Source organism: Phascolarctos cinereus, unplaced genomic scaffold (genome assembly GCF_003287225.1).
Source record: "Phascolarctos cinereus isolate Bilbo 61053 unplaced genomic scaffold, phaCin_HiC Scaffold_4;HRSCAF=312, whole genome shotgun sequence".
Lineage (NCBI taxonomy): Eukaryota > Metazoa > Chordata > Mammalia > Diprotodontia > Phascolarctidae > Phascolarctos > Phascolarctos cinereus.
The window spans coordinates 57,144,797-57,160,246 of NW_027555847.1; the positions used below are offsets into that span (position 1 = coordinate 57,144,797).

At 43.9% G+C, this 15,450-nt stretch overlaps 1 protein-coding gene across 2 annotated transcripts in view; it reads right to left on the reverse strand.

The window, feature by feature from the left end:
* The window catches only part of FGD5 (FYVE, RhoGEF and PH domain containing 5), a 188,869-nt gene that overhangs the window by 43,577 nt on the left and 129,842 nt on the right, over positions 1 to 15,450 (reverse strand). For both annotated transcript variants that reach the window (XM_020981127.2, XM_020981128.2), the window contains exon 6: positions 21 to 181. In XM_020981127.2, coding sequence (XP_020836786.1) covers positions 21 to 181 — 161 coding nt within the window. The remainder of the gene's footprint in view (positions 1 to 20; positions 182 to 15,450) is intronic.

The window sequence follows — 15,450 nt, forward strand, 5'->3', positions numbered from 1 at the left end:
GGCCAAGAGAGGCCACTCACCAGTTCAGTATTCTCTCTTCTAGTTCACTCAGGATCTCTTGGTGGAGTTCATAGATGGCTGGAAGCTCACTCAAGCCTTGTCTCAGTTCGCTTCTGGCTAATGACTCTTCATTGTCCTCTGTTTCCTCACTTAGGGCTTTTAGTATTGCCTCATGGAAATCCTGAAACCCAAGAAAGCCTGTTAACAACATGCCAAGCTAACAGAGCCAAGGTCGCCTCTGTGTTGGACTTTTGGGGTTCCTGGATGGGGCAGCTGAAGTAATAAGGGTCCTGAGAGTCAGCAGAATGAATTTAAGGATGTGCCCTGCTGTGTGACCTTGGGTGAATCACTTAACTTTTCTGCATCTGAATTTCTCCAGCTATAGGAATTTGGATGAATCCCCTTTCTCTCTCAAAGGGGTAAAATAGGTAAGAGCTCATTGGACAAACATTGAATGAATATGATGCATAGTTTTCAAAAGAAGAATTGCAACTATTACCAACCATATGAAAGATTACTCCAGATCACTATAGCAACAAAAATGTAAATCAAAATAAGAATAAAGTTTTAACTCATATTCAGCAAATTGGCAAAGATGACAAAAGATGAGACTAGCCAATGTTGGAGGGCTTATGAAGAAAGACAGAACACCAATATACTATTGGTGGAGATATGAATTGGTCTGACCATTCTGGAAAGCCATTAGGAATTATACTATGGAAGTTACCAAAATGTCCATTCCCTTTGACCCAGAGATTTCACTCAGAGCATATAATCCCAACAATGTCATTAGAAAAAAAGAAATGTCACATATACAAAAATATTTATAGCAATACTTTTGGTAGAGCAAAGAACTGGGAACAAAGTAGATTCCCATTGGTTGGGGAATGACCAAGCAAATTCTGGCACATGAATATAATCAAATATTATAATGCTATAAAAAATTAAATATGGTGAATATGAGAAGTATGGGAGGACTTATATGAGTGGATGTAAAGTGAAGTCTTCAGAACCAGGAAAACAGTACACAATGACTTCAACAATGGAAATGGAAAGAATAACAAGAAAAGAATAGAATTCGAATGCTATGAAATTATAATGATCCCAAAAGAAGAGATATGAAAAGGCATTCTCCCCCCTCCTCTGCCCTATGAATTTCTCTGCAAAAGTGGGCAACCATTGGTGTGGAATGTTGTATAGATTGTGTGGCTTAGTTTTGCCGAACTCTTTTTAATTCTTTGTGGCAAGGAATTGCTCTGTGGGAGGAGGGGAAGGGATATGTTGGGAAATGTAGGTGATGTAAAGACAAAAAAAATCTACACTATAATTTTTTTTAAAGTATGTAAGATACAGTGTGGTGTAATAATGACAAGAGAATTAAACTCAGGTTTTAGCTCTGTCACTTCTTAGCTTTGTGACTTTGGGCAATATGACCTTCCTAAGTAAAATCTTATATTTATAACCTGATATTGATCCCAAATCTCATAATGAATAGACTCAGTCTTCAAATGCACCCTGTGGAATATGGCCTATTTCTGTAAAGGAGCTAAAGCTTAGCCTTAATAAGCTTTTTAAAAAAAGACAGAGAAGTCAACCTCCCTATTGGGCCAGGGGTGTCTCCTCAGCAGCGGATGACCACTGAGGCTAACCAAGTAGCAGCATTGAGAACAGCCCAGCAAAGAGTTTAGAAGCAGCAGAGGCTTGGAGCCCTTTGGGGACCAGGGCCAGTGGAGGAGGGGCAGAAGTGCCTGGCAGTCCTGCAGGATCCGTCACCCTACAGTGAGGGGGCCCTGGCTACATCTGCTGCCTACGTGTGTGCCTCCAATAGCACCTCATATACGTGCACTCTTCCCACTGACGGTGGATAAATTTACGAGAGGGTGTGCCCTAAGTTTATACGGGAGGAGGTGCTCTATGGCTACTTTTCTTATTATATGATTTCACTAAATGCCTTTGCTTTGAACTATTCTCTGGATGACTAGGAAAAGCAAACGCATCAGTGGGTGCTCCAGGGCTATGGTTTGGGGTGGATGTGGACCTCTGGAGTATCTTAACCCTTGGGAAGCTTTTTTGGGGGGCTCCCATGTATGAAGGAGTGCCATACATGCAATGTCAATGATTTAGATGAACATATAGAAAATTTCTTCATCATATGTGCAGATGACGCAGAATGAAAAGTCTCAGAGATCTGACAGATTAAAGAGCTGAAATAAAAATTTTAAAAATGACATTTACTAGAGATAAATGTTTCCCTGACTTTCTCTGCAACCTCAGGCAACACTTTTCCCCTTTCTGTGCCTCTTGGTCCCCATCTGTAAAATGGGAATTATGCTGCTGATGAGAAGGGGTCATTACTGATGAAAAACAAAATTTTGGGTAACATTTGCAGAGGCCCTGGAATAAGAAACATGCTTTTGGTTCTGATAACCACAGGCAAATCTGCTGATATTCATTGAGCCCTTCAATGTTCTTGAGGATTGCTTGGGATAAGATCTCTGGAGGTCAAGGATTTATCCCTACTCCAGTGGAAGAGAGGAGACCGCCCTCCAGATTGGCCAAGGCCACAGTGGGGAAAGGTCAGCAGCACCTGACAGCCAGGGAAGGAAGTGGAAACTGCTGTGTTCTGTTTGAGTGTTCTCTTTCCAAAAGCCACTTTGTGAGCCTGGGGCCCTCCCTGATTTCCTCCCTCCCACCCCCACCTCTAAGCAAGAGGGGCCAGACCCAGTCAGCCCTGCCTGCCCCAGGCCCCAGGGAGGTTCTCACACTTAGCTGGTTGGCAGAAGGCCCCAGGCTCAGGCAAATTAGTCTAGAGAAACATCCCTTCCTTCAAGGTCTTCTTGGGCAGTGCTGGAGATTCTCAGGTCATGGGGTGGAGGGTGGTGGAGGCGGGTGGCAGAGGGAGGTGGGACAGGCAGAGATAAAGGAATAAAGGAATAAGGCAGAGGCAGTTCATCTCAGGCCCTTCCCCAAAATCCCAAAGCCTAGTTTGGTCTTGATTCAGCATAAAGAAATATGGGTCACTTCAATTCTCTAGGCCTCAGTTTCTTTATCTGTAAGTTTCCTTTCAGCTGTAAGACCTATTTAAGAATTCCAGACAAGATCAGGCCTGGGGAGAAGCTATTTTTGGATGCAGAAGCCTTTGAGTCTCCTTTTCTGCTCCAGGATCAGCCCAGTCAAGAAAATCATCAGTTTAAGGAAAGTAAGACCCCAGGCTCCCAGTCTTGCTACCAGCATTTCGTTGGTGAGGAGGGAAGTGGAAGGGGGTGAGGGCAGACCCTTTGGTTTTCCAACTGCATGATAATAACTAATGAACCTAGAATAGATGCTACCCTACTTCCGGCCCTCTTTATTTATACCCAGTAGCTTCCTGACTGATTTTCATGCTTTCTTATCCATCTTCCACATGCTGCCACTCATTTTCCAAAAGTGGAATGTGAATTAAAAATTATTCTCCTGCTCAAAAAATTTCAATGGCTTCTCACTGCTCACAGATAAAGTACAAACTCCTCTCTGGCTTTCAAGATTCTCCACAATCTGATCTTACTCTCTTCTTCCATTCATCTCCTACTTTTCTGTGACAGAATCCAGTTCAACAAACATGAGTCGGGTTCCTACAGTATGCAAGGCATTGCTCTATTTCTTCCAAACTGGACAAACTGGACTATCCTTCATTCTCCATATGTGTCCTGGGCTTTCCCTCCTCCATGCTTTTTCTCATGCCTTTCATGAAGACACAACCCAAATGCTATCTCTTCAAAAATTATCTCTGATCTCCTGAAGCCAGATCTTCCTTCCCTAAAAGCTCCTCATCATTTAGTACTAGACGCACCCATGCTATAGTGCAAACTGGACTAGGAGTCTGGAAAAACCTGACTCTGTGTGATGGTGGACAAGTCACTTGATTTCACTGATCCTGTTTCCTCACCTGTACCATGGGGTTAACAATAACTACAGAGGACCTGCTTTGCAAGGTCTTTGTGAGGCTCAAATGAGATAATTATGGAGAACACCTGGCAGACCTTAAAGCAATATAGAAATGTCAGTTTCTGTTATTATTATTTGTACTCCCTATCTGGCAATTATTGTATTCTATAATGTGCTTCACTCATTTGTCCTTGTATCTCATCTTCTCTACCGGATTGAAAGCTCTTGAGGGCAGAGATCAATAAGGAAGGGAAAAGGTAGACAAGGGGTTGGGATAGCTGGAGGGGGGTGAGGTAGAAAAGAGAAGAAGAGATAGGAGGATTGAGGAGAAGAAGAGAGAGATACAGAGTAGAGGGGCATGTGTGAGAGAAAGAAAGACAGACACAGACAGAGAGAGAGAGACAGAGAGAGAGAGAGAGGAGAAAGAGAGAAAGAAAGAGAGGAGAGAGGAGATTGGAGGGGAGAAAGCAGAGGGAAAAAACTGAAGAGAGGATCATTGTATTTCAGAGCTGGAAGGGACGTTAGAGGTCATTAGATAAGAAAAAAAAGGGAGTAGGAAGGAGAGAGGAAGAGAGAGAGACAAAGACAGAGAACCCTCCTGCAGCATTTGAAATGAAAGCAGATGATGTCATGTAAGGGACAAGCAGATGTGGAGGTTACGACGTTTCCTGCTTTGAAAACAGACAGTTCTGTCCCTGTCTGACCTCTCCTTGTGGGGCTGAGGTTCTCTAAAGGGAGGCAGGGAGGGGTGGAGGAGGGGATGGGTGAAAAAAGTGGGGAGCAGTATTGGCTCCCAGTCCCAGAAAAATGAATGAGCTATGGACAAATCGTCAAAGGTTATAAACAGGCATTTTTCAAAAGAGAAGACACAAATTGTTAATGACTTGAAAAAATGTTCATACTTGAAGAGATGCAAATTAAAACGACTCAAGTTCCACCACACCCCATCCAATTGGCAAAAAAGGAATTAAAAGCACCAAAACTCAATGGTGGTGAAATGGGGCAGGAACAGGCATACTCATCCATTAGTGATGGAATTGTACACTTGTGGAATCTTTCAGGAGTGAAATTGGGCAGCATAAAGTAAAAGTTACCAAAATTAACCCTTTTATCCAATAATTCCTTGGGAATATACAACTGGAAGTGTTAAGTAAAGGGAAAAAAAGAGCTTCATATCCAAAGATGTTAAAAGCATTATTTGCAATTACACAAAAGGCTGGAAGTAATTTAACCTCCAACAGTGGAGGGGGAATGGTTAAATAAATTGTGGCATATGCATGTAATGGAATGCTATGATGCAATTAAGACCACCAGTAGGTTTGAAAACAGAGTACAAAGACATCTGAAAAGACCTGTATGAAGTAATGCAAGGTGAGGAAAGCAGAACAAGAGAAGAATACACATTAACTTTCACTGTATTAGAGGAAAAGTGAATGAGAATGAATGGGCAAAGGAATCTTGAAGGAGACCGGGAGAGGCTGAGAAATTGTTATATTTTATGCATTGAAATTAATTAATTTCAGAGGCAGCTAGGTAGCCCAGTGGACAGAACGATGGGCCTCGAGTCAGGAAGATCTGAGTTCAAATTCAGCCTCAGGCATTTACTAGCCCTATGACCCTGGGCAAGTCACTTAACCTCTGTTTGTCTCAGTTTCCTCAACTGTAAAATGAGGATAATAATAGAACAGCACCTACCTTGAAGAGCTGTTGTGAGGATCAAATGAGATAATATTTGCAAAGCAGCTGGTATAGCACCTGGCATACAGTAAGTGCTGTATGAATGTTAGTTATTATTATGGTGTATTAGTGTAATATAATGCTTATTCTTTCTCTGATTTAAATGTAAATAGTCATTAAGCAAGTTTAATTAACTGTGCTGATGTCCAACATTAAATCTTTAATAAATATTTAATTTTTTAAATTAAGCCGTTCTACCAATTCAAATCAGCCCCAAGCAGCCTTTCTGGTGACGGATCTTGAATAAATTCTTAATATCATAGATAGTTAGGTGGCACAGTAGATAAAGCGCTGGAATTGGAGTCAGGAAGACCTGAGTTCAAGTGAAGCCTTAGTCATTTGCTAGCTGTATGACCATGGGCAGGTTACTTAACCTCTGTTAACCTCAGTTTCTTCATCTATAAAATGAGAATAATCATAGTATCTACCTCTCAGGGTTATGGTGAGGATCAAATGATATAATAGTTGTCCAGCACCTAGCACAGTGTCTGGCACACCGTAGGTACTATATAAATGCTTATATGATGCACATCTATTCTTATTCTCTCTCTCTCTTTCCCTCCCTTCTCTCTTTTTTCTTTCCCTCCCTCTTTTTTCTTTCTTCCTTCCTTCCTTCTTTCTTTCTCTCTCTCTCTTTCTCTCTCTCTCTCTCTCTCCCTTCTGTTCTCTCTCTTTCACGCACATACACACATACTACCCATGCCAATCACAAGGATAGGCGCAAAAGATGACGGAGGCCCTAACTCTGGGCCATTCCTTCCTTCTTCAAACCCAGGCTCCTTTCCCAGCTGCCTGGGGGCAGTTTCCTCTCTCTGTCACAACATAGTATGTTGCCAGCTGGCAGATCTCCTCATTTCCTTCTTAGGGACTTGTCTAATAAGAATCACTGAATTTAGGCCCCCAACTTCCTTTGAACTCGTTTCCCAACTCTTCTCTTGCCTCCCCTGGAGGCAAGGCCACGTGCCATCACCTGTCCTGTTGGGGCAGGGGCCTCAGCCCCTGGACGCTCGGCCCCATTGCCTGTTCTAGGAGGATGCACACAGCCTGGTGTCTGGAAGTGGCCCAGACTTTTTCTGTGCCCATTAGTAATGATAAGGCAGAAGATAGCTCTCATTCCTCTAGGCGTGTAAAGTCTCTTCATAACAACCTCGTGAGGGAGGTAATGAAAGCGTAATTATCTCTATTTTATGTTAAATAATATACAATCTAACCATGTTCCCAGGACAGGCAGCCATCTAGCCTCCATTTGACCACTTTCAACGAGAGGGGGCTCACCACCTCTTTAGGAAGAACATTAAAGAACAATTCCATCTGATTTCGTCCTTATATTAAGCCAAACCCCATCAGTCTCTTACTCATCTTGACTTTGTTCTTCCCTCTGGAGCCATATAGAATACACCTGTTCTTTCCTCACGCCAAATGGGAACTCTTGGCCTTGGCTGGAAGTGCGGCTCAGTGGGTAGAGTGTCAGACTTGGGTTCATAGGATCAGGGACATAGTTCAGGAAGGGACCTTACTTATGACCTAGAACATTGAGTCTAGCGTCAGAGGATGCACGAGTCTGTTGCTTACTACCTATGTCACCTTGGACATAGGTTCCCATCTCTGGGTCTCAGTTTCCTCATCTGCAGAAAGTTGAGGTTAGGTTAGGTGGCCCCCAAGATACCTTTCTCCTCTACAATTAATGGTCCTCTGCTTATGTAGGCCCTCGTGGTCACCTTGTACTTAGTAGATATTCAGGAAATATTTCTTGGATTGAATTCTTGAATTAGAATATCTTAAAGGGATCGATTAATAAATAAACAAGCATTCATTAAGCATCTCCAATGTGCCAGGTGCTGTGCTGGGGATACAAGGGCATAAAATGAAACAATCCCTGCCTTCAAGAAGCTTGCATTCTATTGGGGGAGCTCAGATGTGGGAGGAGGGAGCAGATTTATTTTGTCTGGCTTTGGAGGGCAGAATTAGGACCAAAGGGGAAAAGTTGTCCATCGGTGGCACGCCATGCCTTTGGAGGTAATGAATCCCTTGTCATCAGAGGTGGCCCAAGCAGAGAGTGGATGATACCTGTCAGGGATGTCCCAGAGGAGATTCAGCAGAAGAAGGATGGGTTATATGATCTCTAAATATCTCTTTCAACTCTTAAATTCTCTATGAGAAGGATAAGAAGAAATAAGAAATTCAGGAGGGGAGGGAGAAGGGAAGAGGAACACTGGGAGGGAAGAAGTGAGAAAGAGAAGGGAGAACTCAGGTGGGAAGAGAAAGCAAGAAGTGGGATACATTGGAAAGCATGGTGGATCTATAGTTTGAGGAGCTGGGTCCAAATTCTGACTGCTATTTACTTGTCTGTATGACCTTGGGCAAGTCCCTCACCTCCCTTTCTGGACCTCAGTTTCTCATTTGTAAGATGAGGAGGTTGGAGTATGTGACCTCTAACTCTTCCAGGGCTTTCAACTCTAAATCTATGATCTGAGGAAGGAAGAGAGACAGACCATTATTTTTTTCTACACCCCAGGGAACTTCATTATGAATTGCTCTGTAAGCTTATTTCTTGCTTGTAATTAATTCCTACTGAATTGACTTAATCCCAATGGTCTGGAGAACTGTTATCATCTTGATTAATTTCCAAAAATTGAAGCATGATAGTAATCACCATAGCAATGGTTTTCACAAGTCACACTGCGGCTGGAAGTCAAGAGCCCTGGGAAGTTCATGTGTCATACCTGCTGGAGGAAGGGCTCTTGTTGGCTCTGGAATCCTGGTCCCCCGTGGCAGACTTTGAGTCTGTCATCTGGGGATGGGGGACAGTCCAGACCCTTGAGTCACCTCGTCCTGAGGGACCAGACCAGACCGAGCCAGGATAGACTGCTTACTGCCTCTTCACTGCCTACTGCAGTCAAATCCAAACCACCCAGCATGGCATTCGATGCCCTTTCTAGTTAGGTCTATGTTCTCTCTGCAGCTTCATCTCTCCCTCCTTTCAGCTCGCACACACGTCTCCAGCCAGGCTCCCTGACTTACTGTATGGGCCAGAGCTCAGGCTGCTACAGCCCTCACAGCCAAATGCTCTTTGCTCTCTGTTTCGGGTTGTATTGTCTTGGCACCTATATTTAAGGGTCGACACCTTGTCTAGTATTTCTTCTGCACCCACACAGCCCTTAGGACACATGGAAGGGCCATTATAGGTCACCTTGGCCTCTAACTCATATGAATTCCCAGTACAGAAACCTGTGGACAATATCTTTTTATCTCCTAATGCTCATAGCACACAGTAGCATTTAGTGGTTGTTGAATGAATGATTGTAAATGCTCAGTTAAATATCCACTGATTGATGGATTCCAGATTCCTTCCATTAAATGTTTGTTTCTCAAAGAAATCCATCAAGTTAATGGGTTTTTATATAGTGTATAGTTCTCTCTCTCTCTCTTTCTTTCTTCTTTCTCTCTCTCTCTCCCTCACATAATAAGTAGGATCTATTATTCTAGGTCCTGAATTAAGGGGGTCGTAGGATCATAGACTGTCAGAGCTGGAAGACACCTCTGTTAAAGCTGGAAGGGACCTTAATATATAAAGTTTCAGAGTTGGAAGGGGCCTTAGACTATAGAATGACAGACCTGGAAGGGACCTCAGAGTTCATAGAGTCCAGGCCTGGTGAGGTTCAGTGATTTGCTAGAGTCACAAGGGTAATAACTAGCAACACTGGGATTCGAACCCAGGTCTTCTAACTCCCAATTCAGCATTCTTTCTATGTTACGTCAGTGGGCAGGCTGCTGGTTAATGGCAGACCACCTGCATGGGACCTGGCTGGAGGCCTCTGACAGGGACTCTGCCAGTGAAATGAGGAACTTCCAAATTGTTCCCATTGCAGAAGAAGGGTTCGAGAATCAAGTACTCAGGGGAAATCTAGATAATCAGATCTTTTAGACAAATCCACTCGGTCAATAAAACAAACATTTATTAAGCACCTACTATTCGCTGGGCACTGTGCTACGTCCTGAGGATACAGAAAGAAGGGAAAGACAGTCCCTGCCCTCAGGGAGCTTACAATCTATTTTATATGGGAGATCCATCTGCTGGGCCACGGGCCTTGGACACCAAGTGTGGTAAGACACATCTTATTCAAGGACCCTTCTCTCCCCTAGTTTTAATTTTTTTATTTTTGGCTAGGCAGTGGGGTTAAGCGACTTGCCCAGGGTCACACAGCTAGTAAGTGTTATGTGTCTGAGGCCGGATTTGAACTCAGGTCCTCCTGAATCCAGGGCCAGTGCTGTATTCACTGCACCACCTAGCTGCCCCTTCTCCCCTAGTTTTGAGGTGGAAATAGGCAGGGTTTGTATTACATGTGATTCCCAAAGGTTCATGTATACTTAGCATCCTAGGGATTGTTTCATTCTTCATATTTGTATCATCCAGCACTGTGCTTGCACATAGATGCTAATGAAATGCTTATTGGTTGATGGATTTCTTATTGATTGATTGATTTTAAGCATCCTCTAAACACCTAACTCCAATGCCACCTCATGCACGAAGCTGTCCCCAGTAACCCTAGTTAGTCAGGACCGTCCTCATCAGCCTTCTCAAGAGAAGGCCGAATAATGCAATGGAAAGAACATTGGCTCAAACCCTGCCTCTGATTCCTTTGACCATGAGCAAATACCCTATCTTCTCTGAACCTCAGTTTCTTCATCTGTGAAATAAGCGTGCTGGCCTAGATGTATTCAAAGTCCTTTCCAGCACTTTCCAGGGTCCTCTTATCTCTTCCTGCTTCACTGGCTCCAAATGACCCAGGCTGACCTTCAAGTTACCTCTCACACCCTACTCCAGCCTCAGATATTTCCTGCATTGGTTCTTCTTCTCCACCAGGCCCTCCTCCCCTTTCTTCAAACTCCTCATTGATATGGCTCCACAGGCTAGCACAATGTTTCTATTCTTTTCTCTCGGAAGAGAGTGGGTGGACAAAAATGTCATCATCTTGGTCATTAATCAATCCATTAATGTCTCCCTAAGAAAAGACCAGACAGAATCCGTTAGGATGAACTTGAGGTGGCCTCACTCAGGGAAAACTCCAATCCCTTCGGGGCCTTGGCTGGAGAAAGGGGCCTTCCCTAAGCTGGGTGGGGAGGGGCTGTCACCTCACCTCCAGCCTTGTCACAGAGAAGAACTTTGGGAGGAAAAACACAAAACACCAACTTTAAAAATAACTTTTCAAAGCTCTGGAAAGACAAGGCAAGCCAGAGAAGGAGGGGGCTAGGAGGGGAGGCGCCTCGGGGATTGGAGAATCAAGTCCAAACTCCTTAAATTGGCACCCAAGGCCCTTCACAGTCAGGCCCTGCCTTACCTAACTATCCTGCCTCATTTCCTACCCTTCCCTAGAACTTCAGATAGACCCATTTGCTCCCAATCCCCGAATCACACCTTTTAAGACACAGTGAATAGAATGCTGGGTTCACATTCCACACTGGAAACTTTACTAGCCTACTCTGGGCAAGTCACTTAACCTCTCTGGGCCTCAGTTTCCTCATCTGTCAAATGAGGAGGTTGGACTGAATGGCCTTTGAGGTCCCTTCCAGGTTAAATCCATGAACCTGTGATCTATTCCTTCTGCTCTCCCTTCTCAGAAGCCCCTCTCATGTGCAAGGATGTAGAACCCTATCAATTAAGAGTCTGAAGAAAGGGGAGGAGGGCCTGGCGGAGAAGCAGAACCAATGCAGAAAATATTCCTTCTGGGTGCCAGGAGGAATTCCAGCCAAGGTAGCCCTCTGGGGTCAACGTGGTTACCAACCACATGTAGTTTAAGGTTTGGTGCCCCTTGGGGTGGGCAATGCGGGGCCTGTGACAAGCTGAGATATTGCTGTGCTTGGATCTTCCTTCTCTGTTCTCATAGATGTAGGTGATTCAGGGGTGGGAAACCTGTGGCCTTGAGGCCACATGCGGCCCTCTAGGTCCTCAAGTGCAGCCCTTTGACTGAATCCAAACTTCAGAGAACAAATCCCTTTAATAAAAGGATTTGTTCTGTACAATCTGGACTCAGTCAAAAGGCCCCACCCGAGGACCTAGAAGGCCACATGTGGCCTCAAGGCTGCACGTTTCTCACCCCCGACCTAATCTGGGTTTAAGACATGGGGAAGGGATACAGAGATAGCCTTCGTTACAAATGTCTGACTTAGTGGTTTAATTTGAGGGGCACCCGATAAGATACTCAAGCATTTCTGCCCCTATGAGGCAGTTAGGTGGCCCAGTGGATAGAGTGTTGGGCCTGAAGGTAGGAAGACCTCGCTTCAAATCTAGCCTCAGACGTGTACTAGCGGTATGATTCTGGGCAAGTCACTTAATTTCTGTCTGCCTCAGTTTCCTCAACTATAAAATGGGGATAATAATAGCTACCTCTGAGGGTTTTGCTAAGATCAGATGAGATAATATTTGTAAAGCACTTAACATAGTGCCCAGCACACAATGGACATTAAATAAATGTACATTTCCTACTACTACCATATCAGAACACCTTAAATTCCACCATTAAAGATTCATTCCTTTGGGTCTAATATACTCACTCCTACAACTTCCTGATCTCCAGTCCCCTAGGAAAATACAAATAAATGCACATGAGAGGGATCGCAACTTAAGCCTTTAATTTATTAGCTGACATTTTCATAGAGAAATTATAAAAGAAAGAACAAGGCTTTATGGGAATTGGGCATAGGGTAATTACCTGCTTGAAGGTAGGGGAAAACGGAGCTATAAAAGGAAGTGGGAGGTACCAAAAAATAAATATCCTCTTGGCCATTGAGTTCAAATCTGGTTTTGCTGAAATAACAACAGTCCACTGCTCCCACCTCCATTTCCAATTTGTTGTGTTCTTCATTCATTTCAGTTGTGTCTGACTCCTTGTGACCCCATTTGGGGTTTTCTTGGAAAAGATACTGGAGTGGTTCACCATTTCCTTCTCCAGCTCATTTTACAGATGAGAAAACTGAGGCAAACAGGATTAAGTGACTTGCCTAGGGTGCCACACCTAGTGATTGTCCGAGGCCAGATTTGAACTCAGGAAGATGAGTCTTCCTGACTCCACACCTGGCAGTCTATATATTGTGCCACCTAATTATCCAATACCTAATTCCCAATACCTTGTACCTATTTGCTGAATTAAGTTGAATACTCTTAAAAGCTCTAATCATCTCCAACATCTTCCCAAATCCAGGAGGGGACCCAGGAATATGGTAGCAAATCCATAGTTTATAGACTGCTCACCAACCCAAGAAACACAGAGATATAGCTCGAAGCTTCTCCTTTGATATAGGAAGGGCTGGAGGAAACATAATCTTTCATTCCTCCATCCAGGTATCCTAAAAAACAACCATAGAATCACAGCTTCTCCAAGATGGAAGACCACTAAGCCCAAGTGATACTTGAATTACAAGCCCCTTTATAACATCCCAAATGAATGGTAATCTATATTTTCCTCATTTTAGAAGGAAGAACAGATTCAGAGAGGTTTAAGTGGTCACCCTTTCCTGGTCACACAGCGAGAATGGCAACGAGCAAGACTTTATGAGAACAGAGGTGTAGGCCAGGGCTGGCAGAAACCCAGCACTCTGATGCTGACTGGGCTGATGGACTTTGTGGACGAGGCTCTGTAGCTTTTGTGGTGTATGCCAAAGCTGAGTCATGTGAAGACAGATGAACGATACCCAATCCAGACCACTCTTCCTACCTACACAAGCTCCTAGGCCTGGATGCTAGAGTTCTATCTTAGAAAAAGGCGAGGCATCTGTTTGGCAGTGATCCTAATGCTGAGAATTAGCAGATGTCCCTTGGATCTAGAGGCCATCTGGTGTTGGAGAAAAATGTTGGCTTTGAAGTTGGAGGACCTGGGTTGGAATCCTAGCTCTTCTACTTACTACCTGTATGACTGTGGATGCCCCACACCTCATGGGGGTAGTAGAACAAGAAGAAGGCCATGTTTGCTCACGTTGCTTTGATGAACTGAGAGTCACAAACCACTAGCCTTCAAGAAAGATGGAAATCCACTAGGCCTTACTATCTGCCAAAGGCCTTGCCATTGGCCCTGCTGCTATGCCCTCCAGACTCTTGGGCCTTTCTATGTGCCTTGTAGGTGAACTCACTCATATGTGTAGTTGGCACATAGTAAATGCTTTTTTTTTTGGATGCTCATCCATCCATTCATTTAACCTCGGTTTCCTCATTTGTAAAATGAAAAGGTTGGATTACAACTGCAGGTCTGTGATTCTGTGGTTTCTTTATCTTTAGGCTTCTCTCTCTGCAAGTCAGCCCATGGACCAATGGACCAATCTTCTTTCCATATCACTTCCGTCCCTGCTCTACTCTAAGTAACAAGGATGTGTCTGAGCCTGCTCACATAGGCTCAAGAGAGCTGATTGTTCAATTTTCAGCATGAGAATTTACTCCTTGAAAACTACACATCAGGGATTGGCATATTGTTTTATTGATTGTCTAGACTTAAGAAAGCAATCGAAGAAAATGTTAATAATTCAGACTAAACTGAAAAGTTCAATTCTTTTGGAAAAACCAGCTGTGTTGTTAAATATTTACCAGCACACCTCTGGTATGTGAGCTCCACACTTACTAGCTGTGTGACCTTAGGTAAGTCACTTAATGCCTTTGATCCTCATGTCCCTTTTCTATAAAATACAGATAATGAGTACATGCACTCCCTCCTGGGGTCCTTGGGAGGAAAGCTCTTTGTAACCCTAAAAGCATTACAGAAGTATGAATGATTATTGCGAGTTATTATTATTGTTCTCCTGCACTCCTCTGGCTGAGGGCTGTGTATTCTTTCTAGAATCCCTCTCTTCCTCTCTTCTCCTGCCCCCCCCCCCCAGCAGGAGCCCCAGGGCTGGCCTGGGATACACAGGAGGCCCTCCTGTAATTACTTGTTGATGGACTGATTTTATCTTGGGGAGAGTGGAGGGGTGGTGTTGGAATCTGTTTCTCAGCTCCCAGCTGACTGGCTGGAGGAGGAAGGGAAGAATGTGCAGGAGGATGAAGATTACACACCAATTGAGATAAATAAATGTGTAAATCCATCAGCATCTTAGAATGCACTAATAACAAAGGCCTTCCAACTCTCACATCCTCTTCAATCGAATTAGCACCACTTCCACAGCCAAGTCAAACTCCTGCGTTGCGATAAACAGATCTTGGACTCAAGGCCTCCCTCTCTCCCTGCAGTCTTTGAAACCTGGCTTTGTTTCTCTTCTCCAACCCTCTCCCTCCTCCCTCCCTCCTCCCCCCTCTCCCCTCCCCCCATGCCACTCCAAACCTTTCTTGTAAAATGCTTTAAGAAAAAAGCCCAAGAGGGATGAAAAGCCATTATTAGTAGGCCTGGTCTTGGGTAAAATAGTGAAACTGGAAGCTTTTCCCAGGGCTTTCTGTCTACCTTTCTAAATTCCCACTCTGAGGTTCCCATGACTTTTCAGGCTTCCTTCATGGTACCTCACCCAGCACTGTCCTCATAAGATCAGAGGAATACAGATTTAATGATTAAAATTATAATAACAATACCTAGCATTTATTTGTTTGCAAAGCTGTGGCCTTATCTCATTTCATCCTCACAACAACCCTGTGAAATAGGTGCTGTTATTATTCTCACTTTACAGATGAGAAAACTGAGGCTGAGAGAGGTTAAATGATTTAGGAAGTAGACGAGGCAGGATTGGAACTCAGGTCTTCCTGACTCCAACTCCAAGATTTAGAGTGGTAAGGGAGCTTAGAGATTGATTGTGTGTGACCCTGACTCAGCCTCAGTT